This window comes from Benincasa hispida, chromosome 1, assembly GCF_027475165.1.
Source record: "Benincasa hispida cultivar pf3 chromosome 1, pf3_genome.v1.1, whole genome shotgun sequence".
NCBI classification, from domain to species: Eukaryota; Viridiplantae; Streptophyta; class Magnoliopsida; order Cucurbitales; family Cucurbitaceae; genus Benincasa; species Benincasa hispida.
In genome coordinates, this window is record NC_143478.1 from 8,764,317 (window position 1) to 8,782,646 (window position 18,330).

General features: G+C 31.8%; 1 protein-coding gene across 1 annotated transcript; it reads right to left on the reverse strand.

Annotated features, from left to right (window-relative positions):
* Window positions 1-6,086: 6,086 nt before the first annotated feature.
* LOC120075757 (uncharacterized) lies at window positions 6,087-9,839 on the reverse strand. Its single transcript, XM_090312476.1, has 8 exons — window positions 9,711-9,839; window positions 8,891-9,597; window positions 8,788-8,839; window positions 8,229-8,493; window positions 7,893-8,137; window positions 7,597-7,827; window positions 6,390-6,461; window positions 6,087-6,281 (listed from the first exon to the last, which is right to left on the reverse strand). Exons 1-8 carry the CDS (start codon window positions 9,837-9,839, stop codon window positions 6,087-6,089), a joined length of 1,896 nt encoding a protein of 631 aa, XP_090168602.1.
* Between the last annotated feature and the right edge of the window lie 8,491 nt (window positions 9,840-18,330).

Genomic DNA, 18,330 nt, shown 5'->3' on the forward strand with positions numbered 1-18,330 from the left:
CAATTCGAATTCTCGCCTAGAATTTGTCCTCCATGTAAAATAATTTATTTAATTTTAAGATTCTTTGACAATGACTATGTTTTTCAAAAAAATGTAACCAATATAATGACATAAGCAATACGATTAAGATTTTATGAAATTTTTTAAATTGATAAATATGTTAGGAGTTCATATCTCTATATAAAACCACAATTAGATTTGTCATTTTGATTTATCATTTTGACTTAAAATCTCACTTGAGAAAAAAAAATCTTGATACTCATTTTGATTAGATTTATCAATATAAGAACTAAAGTTATAATAAAATGTATGTATGTGATCTATATTAATACAAAATAAAGTTAAGAAATTAAGGCATATTTGATAGGCAACTCAAAATATGTTTTTAGATTCTCCAGCTCAACGAATATGCGTTTTGTAAACGATATTTTTAAAAATTATTTATAGGTCTTGTTATATTTCCAAACAATGTAAATACTGAAGAAAAAAAAAACAATTTTATATTTTCAGCTTATCCAGATTTTGAATGTTAAAATTTGTAAATGTAGAATCATATTGAATAAGATAAAACAATAACAAAAGTAGTCTATTATGTTACAAACTTAATTATTTTTGTTAAATTAAAATATTTGATATATTATATATCGTATGATATTGCAAAATAATAATTATACAATTTTTGTAACATAAAACAAGTTCATGAATTAATTAGCAATAGTTTAGATTAAACCTAGTATATAGTGAGTAATTACTATCATGTCTTATGATTTATAAATAGTATCAAACACATTTTAAAAAGTTGTTTAAATTGGAATTTAAAAATTGAATATGCTATAAATTATTAATAAACCTATCAAGTAGTTTTTTAAAATAAAATTTTATGATTTAAAATAGTTTAGTCTTTATACATAAGAATTATCATTTCAATTGAACTTTGAGCCGACCTATGAAATGTTTATCTAGGGATGACCTTAGCCTTTTCTAGATAGGCCCAAGGTCATAGTGAATTGTTGCGTCAATTGATCGCATGCGTCAACAATGGGGAAAAGAATGTCCAAAATTTTATATGATAATTGTCCATCACATTTCAAACTTCATAGGATTGGTCAAGATTTAATATATAGAATGTTCATATGGGTCGGGGCCTACGGAGATTTGCTCCATTAAGAGTGGAGAATCCCCAATGAAATAGAAAATGGGAGGGTAGGAAAAAGAAAAAGAAAGAAGAAGATTATCCACAATTATCGTTTTTTACTCGGTATATTTTGTTTATTATTTAAACAAATATCAATTTATATCTCTGTTTTTTTTTTGTCATGATAATTAAAATACTAGACTAATAATTGTATCATTTTATATCATGATTTTTATAATTTATGTTATTTTTAGAACTTGTTGAACCAATAATGTGTGAAACTCATCATTTGAGTTTATTAAATTCTTTATTTTTATAAGCCAATCAATTTAAATATTTTACGATTGCATTTGAAGATCATCAATGTATTGATCCTCAAATATGTATAAACTTTTTCAAATGTAGGTTTTACAAAATGAACTATTAGAGAAAGTGCATAAACGATTTTCAAAGAAAAGTTTGACAAAGAGTTTAATTGATTCATTTATGAAAATTAGGAATTTAATTGATAAAATTATTAGTTTCACATGTCGAAACGAAACGTAATGGAAATTGTAAATTGATACACTAACAAAAATTTATGGTTTAAATTGATAAAACTCACCAAGTTTTAAGGTTATAGATTAATATGTTTATTTATTTATATAATAATAATGTTAGGAAGACGAATATAACATAACAATAATAAAAAATCAAAGCGTCAACGAAAATATAATTTAATTAGTATAAATTTAAACTATCGATCAAAAAATTAGAGATTCAAATGATGAGGGAAAGGGATGGAACGAAAACGGAAATACATATCTAATGTGATACCCACTTATTTTTCTCCCTCTTTCTTAAGTGTAACGTTCATTTGACATATCATTTCACCAACAAATTTCATTTCTTCTACATGATTTGCTAACGTTGTCTAACAAGGTTGTAAGAACATTTATGCATAATTTAATCTTTTTTTTTTAATGGAAAAAAACCTCTTGTCCACATCACCCATGTGTAGTTGGACTCTTAGTTCCATCACAATTGCCCTTTTTTCTCTTTTCTAAGTCCAATAGAATGATTTTAATTATTTGCATCAACCATAAAAATTGACAACAATGCAATATAACATAAAATAACCAAAATACGATATGACCACTATGCATTTTACAATAAAGTAAAGTAAAGGTACCCAAATATAAGTAACCTATTGGTAACATCATAGATGGAGTCACGTAGGGAGTACGTATTCCCTCGATAGAGATGTCCACGAGACGAGATGGGGACAGGAAAGTTCTCCCCATTGTCATCCTTATCCTCTTATTTCATTATCCGTCCCCATGAATTTCTCGCAAAGAATGAGACGAGGATTCTCCGCGGGAAAAATTTTTCCGCCTCATCTATCTCTGATATATATTTCTTTTAACTTCAATTAAATATATATTTTTAACAATCCCTTAAGCATGTCTAATACAACTTTCATTTAAATAAAATATTATCAATTTTGATAATAAAAAACAATAATACACATTATTGCAAACAAGGAAAAAAATTTCCCACTCCCTCCCCATCCTTCGACATTCGGGGAATTCCCGCTCTGTTCAGGCGGGTCAACGTGAGGTCCGACCATGTGCATTTTATGGACATCTCTACTCCTTAATTTATCTGTCTTTTATATTTTTAATATAAATTATAAAGTATATATATATATAGAGAGAGAGTTGAGTAACAAGAATGACACTGACTTGTTAGCATGTTGTGTTGTTTGGTTGGCAATGGATTGGTAAGTAGTGTTTCATCTCTGATGGACTTTGCCCAACTCATGTAAAGAATAATAAATGAATGTAGGTCAGACAATGTAACACTTTATAATATAATAATGTGTCTTTTTTAATAAATAATCAAACGATGTTTTTTTTATTAGTAACAAGACTGAGCAGTTTATAAACTTTTTTCTTTCTTTTTGAAATTCATTTTTCAATCTCCAGAGTATTCGATTAAAAAGATATCCACCATTTTTTACACATAATTTTTATATTCACATTACACTTTATATATTTTTGTTTGTTTCCATGTTATGTTTATATTCACATTTACTTGTATATGTTTTTAAAATTAATTTCAAAATTCAAGCAAGAGCATTATTCGCCGTCACTCGTTTGGATATATGAACTCAACAAGTAAATTTTAAAATCTTTTTAGACTTTAAGTTTTTATGCCTTTAAATATATATAATAAGATGTAATATTCTTCTTATTAATACTTTTGTAGAGTTAATTCAGATAATATGGAGAGATAATATAAAAGAAAAACAATAATAGAGACTGTAGAGGTATCATCTTGAAAGAAGAAAAATGTTCTTGATTCTTATCGATTTTATACAGAAATCAATCTAGAAAAAACTACCGAAAAATCTTGGTCTAAGAACCAAAATTTTATTATAATTATAATATTTGAGATCAAGTTCGTATAACATATGTACTAAGAGGTCCTTGTCAGCCTCAAAATCATACTTTTCCAAGAATTTTGGTATAAAGTCAAGATGATTTAATACAGATTTGTTAACTGAACATTCTAATTAGTATTAATATAACATTTCAGAGGATGCTGCATTTTGTTTATGTTATTATCTATTCAAACCAAAAGTAGGTAAAGAATCTGAATCGATTTCAAAACATGAAAATTCATGGAATACAATTATAATATAATAAATTAGTTAATATATGAAATTATGAATATATATATATATATATATATATATATAATTTATACTTTTTACTAGACTCACATATAATGTCCCTATATAAAATTTCTTATTCATAAGATTGTTTAAATGGGGCAAGTTGAAATGTTTACTATCTATGTAATTATTTTTAGTAAGATGGTGTATTAAAAAAGGAAAAGCTTCAAAATATACTTAATTTTTGTTTTAGTTTGTAATAAATCAAATATCAATTCGGTTTTCCAATATATGCTAATAATCATAGAAATAAATTTTGACCTCTCAACTTGTCAAATTGTCTATACCATTGTTGTCCTTAACTTTTGCATAAAATTGTATATTCTAAGCTTAGATATACATTGTGTTACCATCCATCTTAAACGTTAAACACAGGAGAATGTTGGATTTTTCCGGCTTTGATAAGTTTTTGTTCAAAAGAGTATTCTCATGAATGATAATACATGGATTTAAAGTAAAAATGACATTACAGTTAAAAAGTTTACATGAGTGAGTTTTTATAGAGTTATTCAATGGTGAATTTATGCATTGATTGAATTTGTATTTATCCAAGCTTGATATTATTAGTGGGTTAACTAGTAAGAACTTGAATATTAAGTGGAAATTAAAAGACTTATTTAGATCTAGATTTTAACATTATATTATGTTTTCTCTTTTCAAAATTTTCCGAAATTAAATGTTTCTTTCGAGAATGTGAAATCCACATTAATAAATAAACAGTAAAAAAACCATCACAATTTTTAAAAAACATAAAACGTAATTAACGCAAAAGTTTCTTGAAATTTAGAAATTAAATAAACACGTGTTTGAGATTGGACATATATTAGTTGGGTTCATCCTCACTTGAGATTGGACATATTCTCAATCCAACTTTGAGAAGTGTTGGAGTACTAATCTTAAATGACTTTAGTAAGCTGCTTTTTCTTTTTCTTTTTTTTCTTTTTCTTGGAAAATAATTTTGCATATTTGAGATGTTGTCAATAAAAATGTGTGGAATTGTATAGGATGATGTAATGTTCCAATTATGTACAACATGTGTTTTATAAATATAAACATATGTTTATGTATGGAGCTTCTTTGTAAAATCACCAAAGCTACATTTTTCTTTAAATTTTAAGTTTGGAAAGATTGATTCATTTGTTAACATTTTTTTGCTTTTTGGCCCTAATTTTAAATTAATTAATTAATTAATATTTTATTGATAATAGATATGTTTTATTTATTAACAATTTTAGTGTTTTAAAATATTCATTGTGTATAGTTTGGAACAAAGGTTCGAACGCAATTTTAATCACTCAAGTCGGAGTTCAAACGAAGAAAACATGACCAAAACCAGCTTAACAAAAAAAAAATCTCGGGCTGGTGACATGACATAATTTTTCTCATCAAAGTGAACCAATTGAAACGTGTCACTTGGAACAATGGATGAGTGACACATGCTGAGCTTTTATTTTTTGGATTGGTTTTAAAAAGAAAATGAATTTAATTATGTTTTATGTTTGTCTCTAATCGCTAATTTTGGACAATTTTTACTTTTTATTGGGTTTTTAAAAAAAGAAAATGAATTTAATATTATATTTTGTTTGTATCTAACGACTAATTTAGTTTAAAATCTTTACAATTGGTTTTTCTTTTCCAAGATTGAATAGCCCAGATTAAATGTGGTTTTTAACAATTTTCCTCTTTATCTAAACCAATCTTATTCTCTTGATCTCAACAACAATTTTTATTATTTTCGATCCTTCATGACTCATTAAGCCATCATTGTTGCTCTTTCTCCAAATTTCAATATTCTTCTTGAGAGAGATATTTTATGTTGTGACGATTTATTCATTGAGTGCTAAATTTGTAAATCTACTATTTAGAGAGTTTGTCGAGTGTGCTATTTATTTTTCCAAAATATTGTTTCAGAAAAAGAGTCGTTGCAACAGTTTGATCCTCAACTGTGGAAAGATCAGGTTTGTTCTTGTGCTCGGAAAAAGAATGTTGTACGATTCGACTCTAAGTCGTGAAAAAAGTCGAGTTTGTAGTGATATACCTAAGAGGAGTTTGGGAAGTGGATGTAGGTCGGTTGTGCCTAACCACTATAAAATTCTCGATGTCAATTTCTCTATCTCTCTCCTATTTAATTTTGCAATTAATTTATTATTATATTTTATTGCTTGAAATTAATTGCAATTTTTATTCTTAAAATTAATTGCTCATATTTTTTTTTTAGAATATGTGATATTATTATATAACAACAAGAGGGATCCCACAGCCCGAGATCAAGGCATCAAAGCAACAAAGCATAAGCAAAGACAGGGCAACAAAACCAAAACAAAGCCAACAGGATAAGACCAGAACAAAACCAACAGATAAATGCAAACTCGCAGACCACCAAGGAGAAAGACAGAGAAAAGAACCCATAACCCCACAAACTAGGGGCTACAGCAAAACAGAGAACAATGTGAACTTCAAAAAGAAAAAACATCCGTACACACACTAGATAAGACCAAGAAGGTCAAACCGTTAGGAAGTAGCACAAGCACGAACCGTAGAGACTATAAGGTGAACCAGAGCAGACACCGACCTCGCTCGACCTCTATGTAGCCGCCGATTACGCTCCTGCCATATGCAGTATATGGAAGCACACCAGAAAACACGGAACAACTTACTATGCACCCCCTTACCCGGCTCCACTCGGCACAACCAACTCAACTCTACATCATAACCAGTCACCCGATGTGTCGAACCCAACTGACGTAACACACTAGACCACACCTCTCTCCCAAACTCACACTGAAAAATAAATGATCTTGCGACTCCACACCTCCCTCATACATAAGACACCCTCCCCCCCGACAATACACCCCAATTCTTCGCCATCCCACCCAAAAACAACTCGGAGCCAACCAATCGTGCGTACCCAACCTGTCCTTCACTACTAACCACGCACATAAGGAGTGAAGCGGAATACCACCCCCCGTCCACAAAATACCAGCCCAAGACACCCTAGGACGACGAGGACATATACTCTCTCAAGCACTAGCGATAGAAAATCGACCACTAGCATTCGACACCAAAAACTAATAATCCTCCCCTCTCACCCTAGAGCCCACTGCCTGGATAAGACCCTAGATCTCAAACAGCTCCCAAGACACTGTAGGCCACCTCCAACCTCTCTCACCATCCATGAACTCCGACAACCGCTCTTCCAAACTACTCCTTGCATCATGAACCACCGTAGACCTATATAGATAAAAAATCATGCCCCCTGGCAGCCAAGGATCCCACCAAATAAAACAAGACCGTCCATCGTTGATCATCAAACGAACCAAATGCTTGAATCTATCTCTACTTCGCAAGATAGTCCTCAAGCACCAAGACCTCTCAACCTCACTCCGAACAACCCACAACGACCGCCCACGCAAAACGTACGCCTCCACCCACGCCACCCATAGTGACCCCGATTTAATTAAGAGAAGCCAGAGCAGCTTCATAATAACAGCCTGGTTCCAAGAGGCCACATGTTTCACACCCAACCCCCCTCTCCCAACGGCAAGCATATCTCATCCCACGCCACCCGTGCACCACCCCGACTCACCACAATACGCTTCCATAAATAACTACGTAATAAATGATCAACCTCATGAGTTACACACGTAGGCAACACGAAGATGCTACACCAAAAAACCTGAAAGGACTACAAAATAGACCTAACAAACTGCAACCTCCCAGCAAAGGAGAGGGACCACGCTACCCAGCTTCTGCTACGAGCAATAATCCTCTGTATCAAAAGCACACAATCCATAGCCCTCAACCGGCCTGACAATAAAGGTAAACCCAGATACCTAACAGGCAACGAACCAAGATAGACACCCGTATACGCAGCTAATTCCTCCGCCTCCCCAGACTCCACACCCACAACAAACATGGAACTCTTCCCAACATTTGCAACTAACCCAGACAGCCCTGTAAACTCTATCAAGACCTGCCTCAAAACTCCAAAAAATCTCTCTCAGTTGCATAGAAAAATCATTAGACATCTGCAAAAACCAAACGAGTTAGGCCTAAACACTCACACCGATCATGGAACCTAAACCGCACAGGAGGTTTATTCAACAATCTAGACAAGACCTCAATCACCATCACAAACAAAAAATGAGACAGTGGATCCCCCTGCCTCAACTCCTTCATATCAGGAAAAAAAAAAAACCCTTCGAGGGAACCATTAATCATCATAAAGAACTTAGGCGAAGTAACACAAGCCCTCACCCAACTAACAAACTGAATGAGCGTACCTATAGCCAACAACACACAAACACAGAAAATCCCAATTTACCGAATCGTACGCCTTCTGAAGGTCTACCTTTAACACACAACGTGACTTACCTCTGCCCTCCTTATAGCTCCCCACGAGTTCCTGACACAATAAAATGTTATCAAAAATTGACCTACTCGGAACAAATGTAGACTGATTACCACTGATGAAACCAGGCAACCACAATTGCAATCTCTCAGCTAAGATCCTCGAGATACACTTATACACAATATTGCAACATGAAATAGGACGAAAAATTTCCATACGTTCAGCTCCCCGTCTATTTGGGATGAGAGTAATAGCAGTAGAATTAATTCCACCAAGCAGGTAACATGTCTAAAAAAAATTCAGCACAGCGTCACATAAATCATCCCGAACCATACTTCAAGCAACTCTGTAAAAGTCCACTAAAAACCCATCAGGCTCAGGAGCCTTCTCAGACTTCATTGAGAATAAAGCCTTCTGAATCTCCTCCCGACTCACTAGCCGACTAAGCGCCTCCACCCCTTCCTCAGACTAGCTGAACTACACAATATCCTCAATTCGGGCAGTAAGATCCCTATACCCCACATGCTGAGCCCTAAGCAACCCCGAAAGAATTCAATTCCTACCCTTGCCACCTTATCATACACTGTCTGGCAAGTCCCCTCCAGCATCCACAACCGTAAATAAACTACTGTAGCTGTGACGAGAACGAACACAGCGATGAAAAAAAAAGTTGTGTTCATATCACTTAACTTCAGCCACCTCATCCTGGCCTTCTGTCGGAGCGACGCCTTCTCCAATCTCGCCGTTGACCAAAACACCTTGGTGGTCCGAGCCGCCTCCACACATCGAATCTGAAGCAGGATCCCTTTCTAGCGCAGCCTGAGCAGCCTCCATAACCTGCCCAACCGGCCACACCTCATCAGCTAACACAAAGATACGCCTACCAAATGATGCACGAAAAACCTGCTTCACTACCTTCAAATTTCGCACAAAACTAACCATATGAGACACATCCTCAAACCTTCTCCACACTGACCTGATAGTATCAAGAAAACTCTTTACCTTTGCCCAATGAGAAAAATAACAAAACGTAGAAGGCGACCTACTCCTCGTCTCCCATGTAGAAACCAAAAGAGGGCTATGATCAGAAATCCCCCACTGACCAACCCTAATATCCAAATACGGAAAAGTTACATTCCACGCCTTATTAGACAAGCATCGATCCAATCGACGCAAGATACCATTCCCCTGAAGTTTACTAGTCCAGGCAAACCAGTTACCTATCACACCCAACTTAACCAGATCCGCCTCCAATAACACCCCATCAAACTCCTCTATCTCCCTCAAGCTAGGGCAACCACCAAAATTCTTCGAACTACTACGAATAGCATTAAAATCCCCCAAAACAACTCTAGGAAGTTGCCACGAGGCACACACATCAATCAACTGAGACTACAAGTTCCTCCTCTCACTACGTCAATAGAGGCATACACAGCACCAATATGTACCCTAGCACTAGATACAATATCCACTGAGATTCAAGAAATGAATTGATCCCCACTAACATCAATGGAAAAATCATAGATACTCTTCCGCCACATCACCCAGATCCTCCCAACTCCCTGCACACTATAACTACCCAATTGCTCATATTGAATTATTTTTATTAGTTGTTCTTGAATTTCTATATCCATTACCAATCTTGTTATTACAATCAAATTTAGTACTAAAGAAGTATTATTAACTTATTGATTATTTTGGGTTGAATTTATTTGCATGAATTTGTAGTTTAAATTACTCGTTAGCAAACATATTGTTAATTTATTTATGTGGGCCCACATCATGAAATTTTTTTAATTACCTCGATTAAACCCTATTCACCCTTTTAGAGTTACCATGTCGATCATATATATATTGTATAATAATGAGGGCTTAGTTTTGTGTAAAACTTTACTTTTGTTGAAAATTTGGAATGAACGAATTTATTTATTTTTATTACTTTGTATTAAAATTTGCGATTGAATTTAGCAAAAATTGAATGTAGATAAAACATTATAGCAAAAGATTGAGTTCCACAACTTGTCACGTTCGGATGAATTAGATTACCATTGCATTAAAAATTTAACAAATATTTCAGCTCCATTTAATAAATATATTTTTCTTAAAATTAAAGTCTATTTTCTCTCCATTTATTATAATAATTTTTCATCTTTTATGAATACAAGAATTGAATTATTAATTAATTAAAAAATAGAAACATTTTTTTATATATATATAAAGCTTACAAATTTGGTTTAGTTTTTGAAAATATTAGTAAAAAATAGATAACAGTGTAGGAAATATAGATGTGAGTATAGTATTTATAGTCTTAATTTTAAAAAGTTTAAAACTAAAAATCAAGGCTCCATTTGGTAATCATTTAATTTTTGGATTTTGTTTTTGAAAATTAAGTCAATTTCATCCACATTTCTTATCATGATTTGCATATTTTTTAAGTACAATAGTTGAATTTTTAGTCAAATTCAAAAAACAAAAACAACTTTTTGAAAACTAGTTTTTGTAGTTCTCACAATTTGACTTTATTTTTTATACCATTGGTGAAAAACAGATAACGGATGAAATTTTTTTGAGATGAAAGTATTGAAAGTAATGTCCGCTTTATTTAAAAAAAAAAAACTAAAAATAAAATAATTATCCAATGAGATTAAGATATTACAAATCAAAATTAATGAATTTAAAAGGGAACCCCAAAAAAATATTAAAAAAAGCCAAAACGAACTACATGGAAACTATTAGGAAGAACAATCTTTTAATCGTTTATTGGAAAATCACTTTTCTGTAAATACACATCCTAAAGAAGTTGACCAAAAGTTGAAAACAACTACCAAAATGCATACTCTAATAGACGAATTTTGTTATACAATTTTCAACCACGACCATCCATTTGTTGAAAATTCTGTCAAAAAAAAAAAAATACATTTTTTAAAGAGAGGCATTCTAGTTTTGCCAAACTTCCTAACAAATGCAAAAAGACCTTGTATTTTTCTCTATAGTTTTCAAATACCTCGTCTCAGCTTTTATTTTTTCCCCTCTCTCTAATGCAATATTAATTTAATTCACCCTATACTGTACCTACCAATTTCAAGGAAAATTAATTTGTAAAAAAGAGAAGAAAAATAATAAAATATGATTATTATTTTTATTTTTATTTATTAAAGTAAAATAGGATTAGTTGTTTTGTCACACTTACCACCAGTTCATTGCTCGGCCTTACGTGGCATGGTAGGATTGTGACGCAACGCGGGCGTGGAAAAAGGGGAAAAAAACATATAAGCCTGATTAAAAAATCCGAACATTAAAGACCGTTGATTAGGTGGCATAAAATCGACGGCTGCACATGGTTCACGGTGGCCACATAACCCAATTTGTGAGAGAGGAAGTGGATCTTACGTGGCAAGAACCTCTTTATTCTGAATATATTTTAATTTTCCCTTTTTCCTTTTTTATTTTTTGTTAACAATTTCAACGGTGAGGCGAATGAGACGAAGCATCTTTACCGACAGCGTGACGTGTCTCACAGGCGTTCGGCTCACCTCGTGTGGGGCCCGAATTGACGTGGACTCGAAGCAAATGCTTTGAGATCGGATTTCATTTACCCTTTTCATTCCCCTTAAATTTTCGTGCTTTTTCTTTTAAATAAATAAATAAAATATTATTTGGGATTGCGGGTCGAAAATTACGTTTTTTTCTCCACGTTCCGATAATGCCCCTGATATTGCGAGCAAAATGACGAATGTAACCCCCACCTGCCGCTTTTGATTGAATCCGGACAATTGACCGCTGGTTCCAGTTCATGTTGAGAAGTGGCAGCTATTATTAACCATATTTGTCTGCCTCCACGTGTAACGTTACAAGTAGAACTTTTCAAACGGGAAATTAGTGTACAGTACACGTCAGCGTCACCTTCATTCACCCCATCAAATATAACTTTATTCTTTTTCCCCCCTAAAAGATATATATTGTAGATTTGCCCCGTAACTTTTTGTTTTTCAAAGGCAATAAATAAACATTTTATTTTGATAATTTGTCGTTTTTAATCTGGGGAGGAGGTAGCTTCGTCTAGCAGGTCGGCCCTGTCGTAATTAGGCAACCCACAAATAAATGGGCCGATCCGTTGGGTGATATTGGCCCAAAACTTTTAATGGGCTCAAATTATGCTCTAGCTGATGCTCATGATAGAAAGATTAAGAGATTTGACCAAATTCAGATGTGATATTTTACAAATGTCTTAAATTTGAATTATATTTCACAATTACATTTTTGCAAGACTTGGGACACGTTTAATCTTATGGTACATTCGCTCTTATTAAATTTTCGTATTTTTGTATAATTAAATATTAATAAAAAATCATATTGAATTTAATGTAAATCATTTATAAATTTTCTTGAAGGATCATTAACTACAATATATATCTGAATTAATGTTGTGTTTTTCATTTAATGATTCTTATTTTATTCATTAATTAATATGATATACATTCCTAAGGAATATGTTATGGTAGTTACAATTGAGACTTCCATCTACTTTTGTTTTTTTTTTTCGTCGGGCTGTGTGCTAATTTTTCATCTCCATTTTTTTCTTTACTTTTTCCATTGCTTTGATCTGTGATTACCTTTGTTAGTCTAGTTTTCATACTATATATATATATATATATATATATATATATTTATAATTTTGCATTATTTCACTGGATGTAATTTAAATGTTGCTAGTTGTGTTACTTATATATTCCATATATAATAGGATATATTGTCCCAATAGAATCGTTCATGCATTTAAGAAACTTACATTTAATATATTAGAATGTATATTGTTCTTGATTTTAGTTGTTTGATTATAAACTTTGTTTTATTCGCCATATTCTTATAAACTTATGTTATTTCATTACAAGTAATACAAATGCCCTTAGTTGTGTCAACTATATATTTCATATATACTAGAATATATTGTTTAATAGATTCATTGTTTATAATTTGGTCGAAATTTTGAAATTTCGAGATTTTGACATGCTCATTTATTTATTTATTTTTTTAAGAAATAGGCTCGATTGAAGTTTTTTAATGCTTATAGACTTGTTTTGATTATATGAACGGTATAGTTTCACACATCAATGTATAATTTCACCTCAAAATTGAATTTATGTAAGTTTTGGTTTTTTTTACCAACCAAAGCTTTCATTTCAAAGAAACCAAAATTGAGAAAGTTAATAAAATTTATTTATTTTTAACTTCATAAAAACCTTTGAATTTTCACATCATTTCATCTCAAAACTGAATCGATGTAAGTTTTATTTTTTTATCATCCAAAGCTTTCATTTTTAAGAAACCAAAATTGAGAAAAACAATAACAATTGTTTATTTTTGGGAAAAATACATGGTTAGACCCCATGTTTTTTGGAATAGATGCGTTTGGTCTTTGAAGTTTCAAATTAGTCATTTTAGTCCTTAAGTTTTCAATAATAGGTTTGTAAGTCTTCGTTGACAAAACTATTTAAATTAACAATCTATCCAAGCAATTTTTTTTAAATGTTGATAATGTGGCCTACTGATTAAGTTGATGATTTGGATTTAAATTTATCTTGTAAAGTTCGTCTCACGAAGTTATTTCACGAGATAAAAACAGAAATGACGTGAAGTTGAGTTCATTGAGTTCATTTCTCTTGAAATTCGTCTAGTTACTTCACGAGACGAATTTAAATCCAAATCATCAACTTAGTTAGCAAACCACGTCATCATTTAAATAATCTATTTTAACAGATATGTTAATTTAAACAATTTTGTTAATGAAAAAGACCTTTTAAACATATTAATGAAAACTTAGGGACTAAAACGGCTAACTTAAAACTTCAAGGATCAAACACATTTATTCTGGAAAACTCGGAGACTAAAAAGACATTTTTCTCTTTATTTTTAAATTCATTCAACATTTTTCCATTGTATTTTCACACAATTTCACCTCAAAATTGGATCGATGTAAGTTTTGTTTTTTTACCATCTAAAGTTTTCATTTCTAAAGAATCACAATTGATAAAAATAACATGTATTTATTTTTAATTTCATTCAAATCTTTTTCCATTGAATTTTTACATAATTTCATTTAAAAAATGAATTGACGTGAGTTTTGCTTCTTTTACCATCCAAAGTTTTAATTTCAAAGAAAAAGACTTAGAAAACTATGGTCATAAGTAGTAGTAATACACAACAAAACTATGGTCAAGATAATTATTTTTACTCATATTATGATGGTCGTTCAAGATTTGACCGTAACAATTTCCGGCCTAACTTTTCACCGAATGGTTATTATCCACATGAAGGAAGAAGATCATCGACTAATGAGATGTATCCACTAATAGAGTCTATATATTGGCTATACGAGTCCTATCATTTTCATCTAAGTAACTATCTTCAACATTTTCAATATAGGATGATCTGGGAGCAATAATATAGTTTCTACCAGAATTATCAGAATTATGGATTAGATGTTCTAAGGTCATCTTTTTGGTATTAGACATGTAGGTTTTACAATAAATAACTTACAATTACTTTGTAGGCAAACATTTCATGTTTTTTAATTTTGCAATTAATTGCCAATATTTGATATTATTTTGTAATTATTTTTCAATTTCTTTTTTAAATTTATGCTCTCGCATTGACATTTACACAAATATTTACACTATACCTCTAAATACCGTCTTACTTAATAGAAATTATGATTAAAAATGGTCAAATATAGGTCATAATCAAAGTTTCATTAATTAATTATAACAATTTTCATCAATTTTCCTAAACTTTCCTGAAATTTTCATCAAAGTCGATCTTTTCATAAAATTGGGACCCCAATATTTACATCAACATCAATATTTCGAATCTTGAATGTATTCAACCGGCAGAATCCTCCATTAAAAGACGTATATTTATTGTATTACAATGGATTATATGTGATTTTGGTTTTTTTTATCATTCGTCGTGCTTTTATAAATTTACATTATATAACTACATGTGATTTGAATGTTCCTATTTATGATGATGGTTATTTTAATATAATATTTCTACATGTGGCGTTTTTTTTTTTTTTTTTTTTTTTAAAAAAAATATTTTTCATATGTGCAGTGTTTCTAATATTTTACATATGTGGCATTTTTCTAATATATTCCATATGTGCGTTTCATATTTCCTTTTTGGTTAAAAAAATGGTCAAAATTATGCAAGAGTGTATATGACATTTAGGCTAGATTTTTATGAAATATCCTAGCACAATAAGCTATTCATGAAAAAAAAATAATAGTTTTAGGCTATTAGTGTAATTGTCTATTTAAATAGACAATGAGTGTAGAAAGCCACTACATTGTATTACCACTGCAATTGGAATCAAAATAACTAACTCGGTGAGAAGTCAGAAACTGTTTTATTTTGTTTCTTTATATCTAGACTTCTTTTTATAACATGAGAAATAAAGATTTGAAATTTCGATCTTTCGATCAAAAATATTAGACTTAGGTTAGCATGTTTAGATTAGCTTGAATCCTAAATCGAATTTAAATTTGAAAGGTAAGGGATTTGTCTTAATTTGTTGGTCCTTTTAAATGAGAATGTTTTTCTTTTATTTTTTTCTCTTTCATTTGAAATTTAAGTTTGGTGTTGATTTAGTCATTATTGTTTTAAAAGAACTATTGAAATTAAGAAATTTTTTTTAAACAATTTATGGTCTTATTTGATCGTTAGTTCACCCATGGAATGCTGAAGTAGAGATTTACTTGTTGATTAAACTTTGATGATGTGGTCATTTTTGCCAAGTGAATTGTTGTCTTCTTTACTCCTCCCTTCTTCTTTGACAACCCCGGTTGTTGTTTCCCCTTTTTTGACCTTCAGTCTCTCCTCGACCAGATAAAGAAAGGATGTTCGTTTTAGATTTAAAACAATGGAAGTTGTTGGAAACGAAACCCTCTGATGGTGAAATGGGATAGTAGCAAACGGCTAGATAACGACGGTTGGACAAAGAATGGAACCTGCAAAACATAAGCTCGTTACAGGTTGAGTCACAGATCTTGCTCTCTTTAAGATGTTTTGCAGCTCTGCCCAAGTGTGCAAGCAGGTCAATGATACTGCCACATTGTCCCGAGGATAAAACAACAAAAAAAAAGTCTCGATCGAAAATGCACCGTTGCCCATCGAAAACTCATACCTTCAAACAGATTTGCTTGAAAAAAAAAACGAGAAAAAACAAAATGGAAGGGATTAGGAGAGATTTCGTTGTTAAGAGAATGGAAAACTGATCTGATGAAAAATGTTGAGATGTTGCGCCTTTTATAAGCCTCAAAACCCAACTGCAACGCGAAACTATCAGGGGAGGGAGTTGCGTCCAACCACAGAACGTACGCGTAGAAGTCGACACGAGTGGAAAACCAATGGCTGAAGACCAATTCCATTCAATTAAGATTTTAAAAATAATAATTATAACAACAAATCATTAAAAAAATGATAATTTTTATTAAAAAAAAATCACACACATGCCTCGTCAATGGACGACGGCACCTACGTGTGTGGAATTTCCACCATATCCACATTAGTGGGTCTTTTCACTTCCATCGAGCAATTTCAGTCTATATAACACTGTACATAAGCAAATGTGTCTTATGACTTGAACCTTTACGTAATGCAGATGATTCATAATATACTAAAGTAACCCTTGGTTTTGAACTCTATCTCTAACAACATCTCACTCATTAGGGTGTAGTTCGAAAGCATGTTGCTTCCGCTATCTCCAAAATTAATGAATTAGAGTGCTTAGATGATCCTTGTTGCTTCCACTATTTTTGATACATTCCTATAATTGGTATCAAAGCATCATATAAGCATTCAATTCGGTTTAATTTTGGTTTGGTGGGTATTTATATGAGTTATATGAAACTGATGCACTGATATGGTTTTCTGAGTTTTGACCTTTTAATTCTCTTTAATTTCTCATTTAAATTTGTAATTGGCTCTTGTTTGATAAGCTTTTATATGTTAGCAAGAGTCTATAATTTATTTGGAGTCACTAGAGTTGAAATTAAGATGTAATTGAAGAAACAAGTGAAGGAGGGCAAGTTGTTGTTCCAGTTTTTCAACTTCTGCTCAAAATTGTTGTCAAGGTTCAGTTGCTAAGCGGTCGTCTAGTTGTAGGATCTAAAGGCAATACTAGAGGGGTGAATGGAGTTGACTATCAATTTTTTTTTAAAAATAATTTTGTCTTCAAACAATGCTCAATAAAATTAACCCACTAATTTGATTAAAGAAAATTTATGCAAGACAAAACTTAAATCATGCAAGTTATGATAACTTCAAATTTAAAGACAATTTAATCAAGGATAAATTTAAATAACACACTAAAAATTAAATCATGTAATTTGGAAAGATTAAAAAAAATAACTAAGATAAGAAGCAAAAATTTTGAAAACAAGAAATAAAAGAGAGAGGAAGAGAAAACACTGGTAATTATACTGGTTTGGCAAATTGCCTACTCCACTCTCCAAGACTCCTTCTGATCCTCTTACAGGTGAGGACTAAACCGACACACGACCCTCTTTTTTCTAGGCTAAAGAGAAACCCAAGATCCTTTTTACTGGTTTAGGATCAAACCAATTTCTTTTTCTCACAACCCAAGGTGTACCCACACTTTAATACAATTCCCAAAAATTAAAATAAAACCTCACAATATTACCTCTTGAAGGCTTAATACACAAGTTGAGCACTCAGAAAAAAACTCACAAAAATAACTCTAGGTCAATTTAGGAGCAAGGAGGACAAGAATTTGAGAGTAGAGAGAATTGAGAGCTTAAGACTTGATAGCTTTTTGGTGTGTCCATGAAGAGTAAAATCAAGTTGAATTTATAGGCGAGGGGGATAAATTTTGGCCATTGGATATAATTGCAAATGAAGGGTGGAGATTGAATAAAAATAGAAAAGGAAAGGATTTGAAAAAGAGTTTTGAAATTTGGAATTATTGAGATTTGGAGAATAAAAAGGATTTGAAGGATGACAATTTAGGAAGGAAATCAAATTCGAAAAGGTTGAAAAATCTTAAACCGCGCCACGTGTCGCCATGTCACTGCTACGCCATCGCCACCTCAGCAAAAAGTGACCGAT